Source organism: Alligator sinensis, unplaced genomic scaffold (genome assembly GCF_000455745.1).
Source record: "Alligator sinensis unplaced genomic scaffold, ASM45574v1 scaffold1742_1, whole genome shotgun sequence".
In the NCBI taxonomy this organism is placed as follows: domain Eukaryota; kingdom Metazoa; phylum Chordata; order Crocodylia; family Alligatoridae; genus Alligator; species Alligator sinensis.
In genome coordinates this window covers 80,153-94,188 of record NW_005843390.1, presented here as the reverse complement: position 1 = coordinate 94,188, position 14,036 = coordinate 80,153, and the positions used below count along the sequence as shown (strand labels likewise).

Genomic DNA, 14,036 nt, shown 5'->3' with positions numbered 1-14,036 from the left:
ACTTCTCTGTGTATGCAGCAACAATAAAGGAAAAAAAACCCAAACAAAAACACAGATACAGAAAACAAACCAACCAAAGAAGTCAACACTTGAGAAGCCCCAATGGTAGGCTGAATGCCCCCCCCCCCCACATCCATGTGAGCAAAATGCTGTTAACAAGTGCCAAATGATAGATACATGGAAAAAATAACCTGGCAGACATATAGATGACAATGTGCTCTATAACGGCTGTTAGTACTCGAGAAAGATTTTGGAATTATTGTGCCTGGTTCCCCAAAGCCATCAACTCAATGTTCAGCATCAATCAATCAAAAAAAAAAAAAAAGTTAGAAATTATTTAGACCAGTGGTGCTCAACTTTCTGCCCCACGGACCAAATGAATGATGCAGGGCCAGCCCGCCCCACCACACCAGGATCAGGTCCTAGGGGCCTGGCACCACCTGTCCTGGCCCTGCACACAGGAATCAGGAGCCCCATCCAGGAGACATGGCAGCAGAATGGGCACAGCTCTCAGCTGCCCTGCCTCGAGGTAGTTCCTCACTACCCGGTCCCAGCACCCCCATCATCCAGCCCATGTGCCACATTGCCAAGTACTAGATAGCTTGTTTTATCATTTCTGCACGGAAGCTGAATGCAAGAGCATATTCTGTGTATTAACTGCTTCAGCTAGATCTTTCAGAGGAAGGTGTAGTACCTTACACCCTTAAGGAAAAAGGGAACTTGTCCTCCTTCAACAAGAGTAGAAGTAACTAAAAGGTAGTGATACTAGTGCATTTAAAATAAACCAGACTGAAAAACACAAATCCAATATGCCTAAACAGGCACTTAAATAAAATCTTTCTGTTGAGTTATTTCAACGTGTCCATTAGTACATTTTGTTCTACTCAACTAATGCAGAGCTGCGCACATTTCCACATGTCCTCCATAACACTGTCATTCAACAATTTAGTTCTAAACAAAGCTACTATTTTGAATATGGATGGTTTCATCCCGAATGGCCTGACTGAATACAGACAAATGCATAGCTGAAAACAAAGGCACAGCAAGGAAGTTGGCTTTCAAGGTTTCCATACTGTGCACAACAGCAGTACTTTAAACCAAGAAAGGGAAAAGCTTCTTAGGAACTAATAACCGAGTGTGCGCACACGCATTATTTTAAGCAACTAGTGTTAAGACTTAAAGTGTGTTATACCACAAGCCATAGTGAGGGCTCAAGCGGGAATCAGGGTCTCTGGGACCAGCATTGCCCAAAGCACCGATATGCTCACCTCCCTGGCCCCTGCGATCTGAGACCTGATAAAGGAAAGCCTTGCATCCAACACCTTGTCTCACTTCACCCCAACTATATTGGTGGCAGGAACAACAAAAACACGCCACCCAAAGAAACCCTTGCCACAAGCCTCCTTTTCACTACTTGGGGGGGAATCTCTTTTGGGAGAAGACAACACAGGCACACGGCTCTGAAACCGGCCTTGTGCTTCTACTCCTAGAACACGACAAAGCCCCGCGGGGGCGTGGAGAGAAGCGACCTCTGGAGACCTAGGGAGGGAAGGGCAGGGCAGACAGCACCCACAGCCCTCCGCCTGCAGAAAGGTGTTCGCACCCGAAAGCTTGCAAAGAAGAATTTTCCCAACTATTTCAGCTGGTCCAAGAAGAGATGCCGGATGCACCTAGAAAGACTCGCCTGCCGCCTTCGGGAAGCCTGCTCCTGGCATTGAGAAGCAGCAGGGCTTCAAGTCACCGAACCGGCCCCCGCACACACAGGGGGCAGCCCCGGCCGCACGGCCCGGATCCGCACTCACCTGCCCAGGCGCCCAGCCCCGGGCCCGGCAGGGCGCGGCGGCCCAGCACCCAGACGCGGAGCCCGGCCACCAGGCGGTAGCCGGCCCGCAGGGTGACGTAGGCGGCGCTCAGCGCCCCGACCCAGTAGAGGAGGCCGGCAGCGGGCAACGAAGCTAGGGTCGCCATGCTGCGGGGGTGTCGGCCACGCAACGACTAAAGGCAGTCCGCCTCGCCGCCGACCTTTCCCCGGCAGCGTCGCTTCCCTATTAGCTGCGGTGCCCGCCCATCAAGCCCACGCGCGCCTCCCATTGGGAGGCTGGCGGGCACCCCGCCCCCGTCCCGCCTCGGAGCCGACCGGCTCACGCCGTCTCCCTTCTCATTGGAAGAACCGCGACCACCCCACGCCCACGGCCTTGTGCCCCCATGTGCTTGGCCACACGCCTCTCCAGCCATTGGCTGCCGTGACTGGCAATCAGAAGGAGTTCGTGCCGGGATTGGTGGAGCTGCCTGGGCGGGTAATTTAAGGGTCTCGTAGCAACAGCTGCGGAACGAACTTTCTGGGTCCTTGACCCTAGTCTCCTAGTGCGAGGACGACCCGCCTACACTGCTTCCCCCGGCGTGTTTCTTCCTGCGCTTGCAGGAAGGGGGAGGGGTCCACCGTAATTTCCCGCATAAATGAGTGCATGGGCAGCAGCATAGATCCACGTGCTCTTGTGCCCTCATCTTCGCCCTTTAGTCTACCCAGGTCAGTCCTCAGCCTGCTCCTTAGCTACCCTGATATAAAGGGTGTTTATCAAGTCTTTGTGTAACTTTAATAACTTTGCATATAGGCATGCTAGAAGCAAACTGTAAATGGCAACTGAAAGCATAATTCATTAAGTTTTTTAGCACAGCGTAAGCTATGCGTAGGGCAAGGATCACAAATAATTCATGAAATCACTCAGCAGCAACTGAAAAATGTTTTCTACAAGTTGGAAAATTGGAATGTATCACAAAATATGGTGTTTATGTTGTAGTCTAGAAAGTTGAGCTGTATTGTGTTACAACTTAATGAATTATGCTTTCAACCTCCCTTTACAGTTTGCTTCTATTGTGTGTACATCCAAAGTACGCACGATATTAAAGTTTAAAGTTGCACAAGGACTTTATAAACATCCTGTATTTAAGACACCCCCAATTCCTTCCAGGCCTCTGTTCTTGCTAGGCTCATGACCAGCCCAAGCTCCTGGTGCTCCGTTCATCCAGTGTGCCCCTCTCCATGCCTGTTCCAGATCGAGTCCCTCATCCTCAGCTACAGGTGATGGGAAAGGTGCCCCAGGCAGCCTCGCTTCCCTCTGTCAGCCGGATACCTTGGGAGCAGCCCATAGGTTCCCAACCAGAGGAGAACCCCCAAACCAGGTCCAACCTGCCATGTGGCCCAGTGTATGTTCCAGCTGCCCAACATCCTCCTCTCAAGAGTGGAAATAATGAGGGTTGCCAGCCACTAATTTTCATCATTGTTTATCCTGAATATACGTGCATGTGCTTTCGCATCTGTGTATACACTTAAAGTGATTCTCGGTAGCAGACCCCACAATGAGAGCAGGGGCCCTCCCTTCTGAGTTGCACTACTCATGGCAGAGAGACAGGAGCCAGTCTGTGTGGAAAGGCAAATGCCTACACAGGTGAAATTTGCCAGGCCAAATTTTGATACCTGTCATCGCAGGAAAAGCACATACAATCCCAACATCAGATGTTCATGCTGGATGCAACCTATGATCTTTTGTTAGACGACAGGGCATGAATTCCCTTTTCCATAGCTTGCCTAGCACTGTTTCCTGGTGTTTCTCACCATAGTCCATACCTGCTTACATTTTTTTTTCTTGAAAATTTGAAGCCTGCACTATTTTTCTTTACTTCCTATCCTAAAAAGTGTTAGATGGCGTAGCTGTAGTTGCCATGCCTTAGCGATCATTAAGTGGTTGTTGTTCATATAAAACTTTGAGATGAGTATCACAAAAGTGCAAATCGTATTACTGTTAGGGTGTAGTGTTATAATGGTCTATCAAGCACTTGCCTTTAATGTTAATAAATTATAGAGAAGTTTCTGTACCATAGAGTTATTTCTCATATTTACTCTCTCTACTCTGTATTACCTCCTACCCTCTCATTCTGATTTGTGTGTTCAATACTTTTTATTTGTAATTTTTCTTAAGATGGGTAACATTTTCTTTACTGTCCAGATCTTGGTTAACAATGCCAAAGGTTTGGGTGATGGGGTCAAGGCAGCAATAGTTCCTGTAGTTTAAACTGATTTCTTTGGAGTTGGTTATAGTGATTTTGTTATATTTCCTCCTTACTTACACTTCTGCCCTCTGGACTATAAGCACAGCAAAGCACACCACATTTTGAGGCCATTTGACTCATGCAAACCTAGAAAGATGGATCTTAGACTTCATAGCAGGACTGGGGAATGGGAAACAGGTCTCTGCCAAACACCTTTTCCTCTAATCCAGCCATTTCACTGATCCCAGTAACTTGTACCCCATTCAAGTCTGCTCTCCAAATCCCAAGGCCACAACTTATAGTCTTTCACTTTGGCCTTCTTCATTCTTATCCTTATTGCTCTTTATTGACCAGAGTCTGAAAATAATTATTCTAAATTGGCTTCCTCTCTAATTGGACTAGATTACCATGAGGTTTCTTTCAATTCTGTGTTTCCAACCTTTCAACCCAAAGTTTTCACTGAACAGAGTATTCTCTGACATTGTGTTACTCACAACCACTAAGGATAGGAAAGTATAGATGCTGAAGAACACTTCTACAGTAAGAGGTAGTTTTGGCAGCTAATTCTATGGCCTCAGAAATCAAAGAACTCATACAAGCTATACAATTTTGTCCTATATTGTAAGCACAATTTTTCCAACCATAGTAGAAGACGGTGTAAATCCTGAACAACATAATTAACTCTAAAGTGACATAAAGCATTCTATCTACGATTCTATGATCTATCTGGGCCAGCAAGCTGCTTCCACAACACTTCCAGACCTGAGAGCTAGAAGTTCAAATTAGAACTTAACCCTAGTCTTCCATGTGGCAGTACAAGCAAATCTAATGCCTAGGGTCCACTTGAGAGATGTAGCTAGCTGTGTTAGTCTGACATCAAGTAGAAAGAAGGGTAGATTCTCATCTTATAGACTAACCAGAGAGAGAGCGAGTGTGTGAGAGAGAGAGAGAGAATGTAACAAGCTTTTGTGCAATAAAGCTCAATTCATCAGATGGTTCACTGAGGATTTTATACTGGGCTCTGCTACTATTTTGTCTTGGTTTTCCTTCCAATTTTTGTTTCCTCCCATCTGCCTTTAAATGCTCTCAGTAGGTAAACTGGTTCAATTAATAATGGATCCAAACCATCACCTGAAACTCATCCCACATCATCTTTCCTTGATGGTAGTGTAGGTTGTAGATGCAGGTGCATCTGATTTAATTTTTAGCCTCTTAGATTATCTTCTGATCCAGCCTTCTACTTTGACCAAGAAGAGATCAGCATATAGTCAAGAGGTATAAATTTGTCAGCAGGGAGATCAGAACATAGGACTAGTTGTGTGAGAGGCACAGAGAGCTGATTCTTCATTGTAAGTTCAACTCACTACTTGTGAAATATAATAGCATGAATATGGAATGAATGGCTTTCCTAATTCAACCAAGTGATCCATTCCTGCCTGAAGCATGAAAATATCTACCTGTTATAACTTTTATACCTACTAATGCCAATATGTTCATATATTCCCAAATTCTCCTATACATTGGTGCGTCTACATGTTGCCCTATGGTGATGTTACTACACCCTGCTTTAGTACTTCCTTTTGAAAGTACTAAAGCATGGTGCAGTAACTGCCCGTACTGCGCCATACATGCGGCGGCACGGTTATTTTCAGCAGCTACTTCACCATAGCAGCACACTGTAACAGGGGAGCATGCTGCTATGGTGAAGCAGCTGCTGGTCACGTGTAGACACTTGTGGACACTACGTTGCTATAGTATGTCAGTATGGCAACGTAGCATCACGTGCAGTTAATGCGCTTTAGATGATGTGCGTTAAATTTAATGCCTCCATTGTGAGGTACTAGAAAAAGGTCCATTAGCCTATTTAAATGGGCATTAGCTAAACAGCACATTTTTTGTGACACTTTAGTGTGCATTAATATAGCCTAAGGTGCATTAAAGCACATGGGTAGACGTGCCCAATACGTTGTCTAACTAGCATGCAGCCATTATCACAGAACATGAGCTGTGCTAACCCTCTTGCACTACCACCCACATCCTCCAGTTCTGATCTTGCCCCATACAGACTGCTTAAAAACTACAGTTCTCATTGCTGTTGCCTCCAAGGACCAGTCAGATCCCACTGCAACCCAGTTCAAAAAAGCAGGCAGCAACTACTGAGGATAAACTTTGTGTAGCTTTTATTCATACTATCAGGTGACCAGAACGGGCCAACAGTAGAAAACGTGCCAGGTTAAACACAAATTACAAAGTGCATTTTTATTCTACTCTTTCTTTTTAATACATTAGAAGCTCTTATATCAAGGTTTCACGATTGCCCACAAATTATCAGTCACTACAATTTGCTGCTTAATGAATGTATTTAATAATGTTCCTACATAACTTTCTAGGTATTTACTCAGTTTTGGCTGTACTGTCCCACATGCTTTCCTTATCTGGTATGACACGTTATACTAATTCTGTCCATCCCAGGATGTTCTTGACCAGATTCCAAGTGCTTGGATGTGCTTTGGTACTTTCCACAGAAGTAAACTAAACCAGGCATTGATTTTTTTCAAGTATTAATTTTTATTAATATTAAGAACAAAAACATACATCTGCTACATTTCCTGTTATACCAGGCACATCATGCTAATATACCTTCTTAATACAAATCAAATGATGTTATGAAAACCTGCATTCACAATCAAGAAGTATCAGTTAGATCTATAGCAGAATTTAAGTTTGGTTGAATTCAACACCATATTGTAGCTTGGATTTGCTTTTCCTTCGAAGAAGCATATAAACTAGGTGTCATGCTGGTGTTATAGTGCTTCGTGGTTCCCTAGTACATTGGATTGTGAAATACTTGGCAGTGGGTAATTTGCATGGACCAATATGACATGGATTTTCCTCTACATGTTACTATTCAGCCTTGATTCTGATAGAATTGTATGCATTCATTTTTACATCATTTTAGTTGTTAACAGTATAAGTTTTGCTGATTTTCTGTACTAATATGCAGCATAAATAGTTATTCAATAGAATAATTTAACTAACATATTTCCCCATTTACATATCCTACCTTGAAAAGTGGCTCTACAGAGGATCAAACACTGGGATTTTTTTCCTTACCAAACCCCAAACTGCATATGATTAAGTTAATTTAGGCCACCATTTTTAAAACTGTAAACATAAAAATTGGAAATGTATGTCCGAATCCTCCAGCTCTTGGGTAGACCAAAGTTTTAGGACAAAATCCAACTCCATTCATTCAGTGTCTTAGTGGTACTTAATCATATGTAATCTTGTTGCACCCTGAGAAAACATTATTTTTAAAGGCATCTTCATCTTAGCCTTAAGACATGGTCACAAAAAGCAATAAGAAGGAAGAGAACCCACCCAATTTTTGTATTAATGGTTTTTCAGGGACTTGAGTAGAGTGGAGTGAGATTTCACTGAGTGCCCCCGAACAGGTGGAGTAGGATCTGGCCCTTCATAACGATTTAGATATTGGTTCATAATTGCAATACCAAGGGCAGCATTAGAGAATTGATCCTATTTTCTTTTTGTCACTGTTTCTTCCTGCTACCTTCCATTAAAACAAATAATAGCTCTACAAATTATATAGCTAGTACACAGACCTGATTTGGTTTAACCTGGAGAGTCTATGTCTTTTCCATAAGAGTGTTTGTATATGTGTATGAGAATTGAAGAAACAACTGTGCTGTAATAAGACAGAAAATAATCCATCTTTAAAGCTGTTTTTACTACCTGACTTTTTATACAGCATGCTACTTTCCCATCTATAGGAAAACAGGGGTGAGATTCTAGTATTGTTTTTCATTTGGTTACAACGGAAGTCCAAATCATTACGCAAAATATATGCTCACTGTTGTTGCACTGTTCAGGGATTTTCTTCTTATCTGAAATAGAAGTTCTCAAACTACAATTTGCAGGGGGCAGATACATAACCTAGAGCTGACTCCTGCTCATTGTGTTCGTTTGCTTTTACAAGCCCTTCTTTGCAATAAAGAGCTTGGATTATAAGCAGCTGGAAAGAGTAGGAACAGCCAATCTAGCTGTTTGGACTATTGCTTTAAGTTAAGCACAAAACAGGAGCAAAGCTGCGGGACTGAAGCTAGTAGCAGGACTGGAGGAATGCATACAAAAATGTGAATCAGCTAGGTGGTCAGCTGTACAGGGAATGGGGAGGAAGGGAATCAGGCAAAGGACAGCACACTCAGAGAAGCGGGCAACTTACTATTCTGTGTTCAAGGACTCTTGTGGTTGATACCTTCTACTGGACCAACTGCATGGTTGGAATAGACTTGGACAAGCTTTCAAATGTGAAGCATTCTTCATCAGGTCTGAAGGAAGAAGCAGACACAACAATGATTAAAAAAGTGTGGAGGGCTGTGAAAATGAAGAAGAGAGAAATTCCCAGGGGGACTGCTGTAGTTACCACAGGAATTTTCTGCAATAGCAAACAAGATCAAGGGAAGCCATCCATGAGTCATCTTCTGTGAAGGTGCATTGCATACTATGAAAATGTTAGCTGATCTTAAAATTCCCATTCTCCAACCACTTCTTATGTTACATTACCTACTACAGGAAGAGCAGCCCTTACCTTCTATGCAGAGTCAAGCAAATCTGAAAAACCTTGAGCTCTTCCAATTTTTGGTTTCCACTGTTATTCCATGGAATCAATCTTCTGTTGGAAGATTAAGACAGATGGCACAAGAGTCTACAAGCCTATGGTTTGTATTTTTTCTTTAAACAACACTATTCAATATTTATACTATTGTTTAAAAGATCTATATGAGACTGGAAAGAGACAAAGATTCTGCCTTGAGGAGTTTACAACCTAAATTATGTGTAATGCAGGGAACAGTGACAAGAATCATTAGTAGAAAGTAGTGCTCAGTTGCAGGGTGAGAGTTACAATAAGCAAGGGTATCATGATTTGGGTTGGATACACCTTGCTTACAGCTGTTGAGGACCAAACAAGTGTCTCTTCTCAGGGTTTACCCTGATGCTTCTCTCAGTTTTGTCCCATTTGATGGGAACTGTTATATACCCTGAAAAGGCCTGTAACCAGCAATGCTGATAAAATTCACTGTAGGCTTGTTGAATGCATTTGCACATCAAAGAACACCCACACCAGGACACCATGCCTAACCCCCAGGACATATCCCTGTCTGAACAAGACCTTCTGTTAATCTCTCCAGCTAGAGATCCCTCCTTGTTCCTTCAGATGCAAACTGACTCAGTAGTGCTACAAATTATGACTAGCAACAGCTCAGCTACACGGCTCCCATGTGCAGAAGCAGGAGGATCATTGAATTGTGGAAAGACGCAAGAGTGACAAAAGGGAGCCTATTTTGGAAGGCTATCATAAGAAACAAGAGTAGGAATAAAAGAGTATTCATGAATAAAACTGAGATAGTGAAGAGGGGGAAGTATATACAGAAAGAAAGGAGCAGACCAGGGGTCGGCAAGGTTTTTCATCAGAGTGCCCAAAACACCCCCAACTTCAACTTGTAAGATACTGGTGTGCCAGGGGCGGATGGTGGGGTAGACACGAGGGACCCAGTCCCTGTTGTGGCCATGCAGCCCCAGCCCTTTCCCCGTCATCAACCCAGAGGCACATGTGCCAAGCAAAATGCCTTCGAGTGCCACACTCTGGCACCCATACCAGGGCTTGCCTACCCCTGGAGTAGACTGAAAGAAGGAAAGAGGAAATAAGAGGGAAAAATAAAAGAAAAAGAATAGAGATAAAGGATAAAATACAGACACAGCAATAATTTGTATTACTATATTTACTCAAATCTAATATGAGGTTTCTTTCCCCAGGCAATGTGAGGATGGAGGGGAGGATACTCATCTTAGATTTGGGTACGGGGTAACCTGTTCCAGTGTCTTACTACCCCCCTAGTAACAAAGTTTATCTTAATATCTAACCTAAACTTCCCTTACTGCAACTTGAGACCATCATTCCTTGTTCTGTCATCTGCCACCAATGAGAACAGTATAGCTCCATCCTCTTTGGTACCAACCTTCAGGTAGTTGAAGGCTGCTAGTAAAGCCCCTCTCAGTCTTCCCTTCTCTAAAATAATAAGTCCATTTCCCTCAGCCACCTCACCATTTTCATTACCCTCTGCTGGACTCTCTCCAAATTGTTCACATCCTTTCTGTAGTGGGGGGCCCAAAACTGGATGCACTACTCCAGATGTGGCCTTACCAGTGCTGAATAGAGGGAAATAATCACTTTCCTCAATCTGCTAGTAATACTCCTACCACTGCAGCTAGTAATACTCCTACCACCACAGCCATTAGCCTTCTTGGGAACAAAGGCACACTGCTGGCTCATATTCAGCTTATTATCCACTGTAACCCCCAGGTCCTTTTCTGTAGAGCTGCTGCCCAGCCAGTCAGCCCAGGGCTTGTACTGATCTATGGGATTGTTCCATCCTAAATGCAGGGCTTTGAATTTGTCCTTATTCAACCTTATGAGATTTCTTTTGGTCTAATTCTCCAATTTGTCTAGGCCTCTCTTAATCCCACCCCTACCTGCCAGCATATCTACTTCTGCCTCCAGCTTGGTGTCATCTGCAAACTTGCTGAGGATGCACTCTATGCCATCTTCCAGGTTGCTGATGAAAATACTGAACAAAACCAGCCCCAGGACTGACTGCTGGGGCACTCCACTTGATACCGCCTGCCAACTAGACATTGAGCCATTGACTACTACTCTCTGAGTGTGATGATCCAGCCAGTTTTTTATACACCTTACAGTCCATTCATCCAACCCATACATCCTTAGCTTGCCTGTGAGAATGGTGCTGGGAGACCATATCAAAAGCCTTGCCAAAATCAAGGTATACCACATCCACTGGTCTCCCCATATCCACAGAGCCAGACATCTCATCATAGAAAGCAATCAGTTTGGTCAGGCATGACTTTCCCTTGGTGAATCCATGCTGACTGTTCCTAATCCCCACCTTCTCCTCCAAGTGCTTAGGAATGGATTCCTTGAGGACCTGATCCATGATTTTTCCAGGGACTGAGGTGAGGCTGACTGGTGTATAGTTCCCCAGATCCTCCTTTTTCCCTTTCTTAAATATGGGCACTATATTTTCCCTTTTCCAATCATTTGGGATCTCTCCCGATCACCATGAGTTTTCAAAGATGATGGTCAGTGGCTCTGCAATCATATCGGCCAACTCCCTCAGCACCCTCAGGTCCATTTTGCCTGGCCCCATGAACCTGTATATGTCCAGCTTTTCTAAATAGCCCCTAACCTGCTCTTTTGCCACAGTTGGCTGCTCACTTCCGCCCCAAACTGTGTTGCCAGGTGCAGCAGTCTGGGAGCTGACCTTGCCTGTGAAGACTGAGGTAAAAAAGACATTGAGCACTTCTACATCCTCTGTCACTAGGTTGCCTCCCCCATTCAGTAAGGGACCCACACTTTCCCTGATCCTCCTTTTGTGACTGATATACTTGTAGAAACCCTTCTTGTTTCCCTTCACATCCCTTGCTAGCTGCAACTCCTATTGCACTTTGTCCTTCCTGACTTCATCCCTGCATGTCCAAGCAATACTCTTAGTAGCATGTCCAAGTAATCCCCCCTAGTAGTTTAGCCTACAAGAAGTGGAAACTTGGACTTCTCGTTGTGAATTAACTTACTAAACAGTTTCGTGCTAAGCCAAATTGATCTTCTGCCAGACTTGCTAGTCTTCCTGCACATCAGAATGGTTTGTTCCTGCACTCTCAGTCAGGCTTCTTTAAAGTACAGCCATCTCTCCTGGACTCCTCTCCCCCTTGGACTGGCTTTTCAGAGGATCCTGCCCATGAGTTTCCTGAGCGAGTTGAAGTCTGCTATTCTGAAGTCCAGGGTCCTTACTCTGCTGCTCTCCTTCCTTCCTTTTCTCAGGATCCTGAACTCAATCATCAGTCCAGGGCAGGGAACACAGACCAGGTGCTTCCTGCTGCCCTTGCCCGGCCACACAGCAGCTGCTGCAGCTCTGACACCAACCCTGGCCCCAGGGCCAGGGCCTGAGCTGCCACCACTACAGCATAGCCAAGCTGGGGCCAGAGGCAGTGTGTCCTCTGTGATCCCTGCCCTGGACTGGAGCAAGGCCCCAGACAGAGCTGAAGCTGAAAGGGGTGGCAGCGGGGGAGAGGGCCAGGCAGGAAATGGAAGGCAGACAGCAGTGAGGAGGCAGCACAGGAGGAGTTTGCACCCTGGGATGTTGGAATAGAGGAAGGTGGGGTTCGGACCTCTGGCCACATGGAGCAGAGAAATGGCAGGACACTGCTATGAAAGAAGTGTCACTAGAAATGTAGCCAGTCAGCTCCATGCCCTAGGCAGCTATGTGACTCCCAGGGCAGTGCAAACTGCTTAGGTCAGAGGCGGGCAATTATTTTGGGCAGAGGGTCGTTTACTGCGTTTTGGCAAGCCATCGAGGGCGGCATGACAGGCAGCCAGGGGCAGATAAATATTAATTTTCTAAATTTTTTAGGGGCCCCGTGGGCCAGATAGAATGGCCTGGCAGGCTGCATCTGGCCCCCAGGCTGTATTTTGCCCACCCCTGGCTTAGGTGCTGATTGCAACGGCATGATCACCTGAGACTGCAGCTGCTGTTATTTATGCTACCTCAGGCACCCCATCCCTTAGTTACACTATTCGGTATCAGCACCAGTCATATCAGGCCCTGCAACTGCTGTAGTTTTAAACAATAAGCAAGGATCCAAAGCCCTGCATTTGGCGGTGGCTATAGGGCCTGGGCCAGTGTTTTGGCCGTGACACCTGACACATCCTCCCACAGTATCTGTCCTACCACAACTCTGCTCCGCATAACAGGAGGGTTAAGCTCCACTTCCTCCATTCTAGCTCCTTCCTTTATTGAGCACCCAGGTCTCATATGCCACACATTGCAGTTGCCCATGCCATTTCTGCTGTGTGGTGGCCTCCCTTGATCTAGCTAGACAAGGCATTCATAGGGTGCGAGAAATAGTAGTAGTGAAACAGACGTAGGCAGTGATGAAATATTTAAAAAAGAGCAAAGGCATGTTTTAGTTCGCCTTTCCATTTATGTCTATTACCACGCATAGCCTGTCTGGCAGGGAAAGGCAGTTGACTTGCCAATAAAGCTGAACTGCCCTTGCTTTCAAAACTGAATCATCCCAAGTTTTTCAATATTCTTATCTGCACGGCATCTATATAGATCTTTTTTTTAAATAAACCTTGGGATCCAGCAACTTTCTTTTCTAACTCCAAGATTAAAATCTGAAATTGCTCAACATTAAACAATGGAGTTTGCAGAGGTAGATGTTTCACCCAAAGCAGGAAAAATGTTGGCGTGTTAACTAATTTCACATGCTGAATGTAGAGCTGAATTGGCATGCTGATGTTGGTAGGGTTTTATGAGACAGTCCCTTCAATAAGACCTAAACCAACAGGAAGCTACAGAAATGTCACTATATGCCTATAGAGCTTGATAGAGAATTGTAACAAGGTACAAAAAAATGCAAGACTCTTCTGCTCAGTCACTGTATGCCCTGGTTTAAAAACCTTGCATTAAGATGAAAGGTCATGCTGTTGCATCATGCTGGCAATTATTACCACTAGCTCCAAACAGAAAGAGAGTGGGAAGGGTTTTTTGACCAGAGACAAAAGACAAACATAATTTTTGGAGGGGAAGCCTAGAAAGAGCCACACTTGGGAAAGAAACTTAAGTTGAGTTTTACTTAGGTCAATGCACTTTTGACCATTTGCCAGGAACTTGGTGGTTATCTCTGCACACCAATGCAGGCTGTTTGCATTTGAGGTTGAGGAAGGAACTCGGCATATTTACAGGTTTCAGTCCTTTCTATAGATATTTTAAAACTGTTTCACAAAATTCAATAGTAAATGGGAAGCAACCTATGGAATTCTGATGTTTTCCTTAAGAAATGTCAATGGGGAGTACTCTATATTCTCAATGTGAAGAACAGGACATGAAGTG

At 44.6% G+C, this 14,036-nt stretch overlaps 1 protein-coding gene across 2 annotated transcripts in view; it reads right to left on the bottom strand.

Moving 5' to 3' along the window:
• The window catches only part of LOC102368497 (very-long-chain 3-oxoacyl-CoA reductase-like), a 78,112-nt gene that overhangs the window by 47,903 nt on the left and 16,173 nt on the right, over window positions 1–14,036 (bottom strand). The window contains exon 3 of one of the 2 annotated variants that reach the window (XM_025195081.1): window positions 8,291–8,396. In XM_025195081.1, coding sequence (XP_025050866.1) covers window positions 8,291–8,396 — 106 coding nt within the window. Of the gene's footprint in view, window positions 1–1,802; window positions 2,042–8,290; window positions 8,397–14,036 lie in introns of those variants that run through there. The other variant, XM_006038551.2, reaches the window with a different exon arrangement.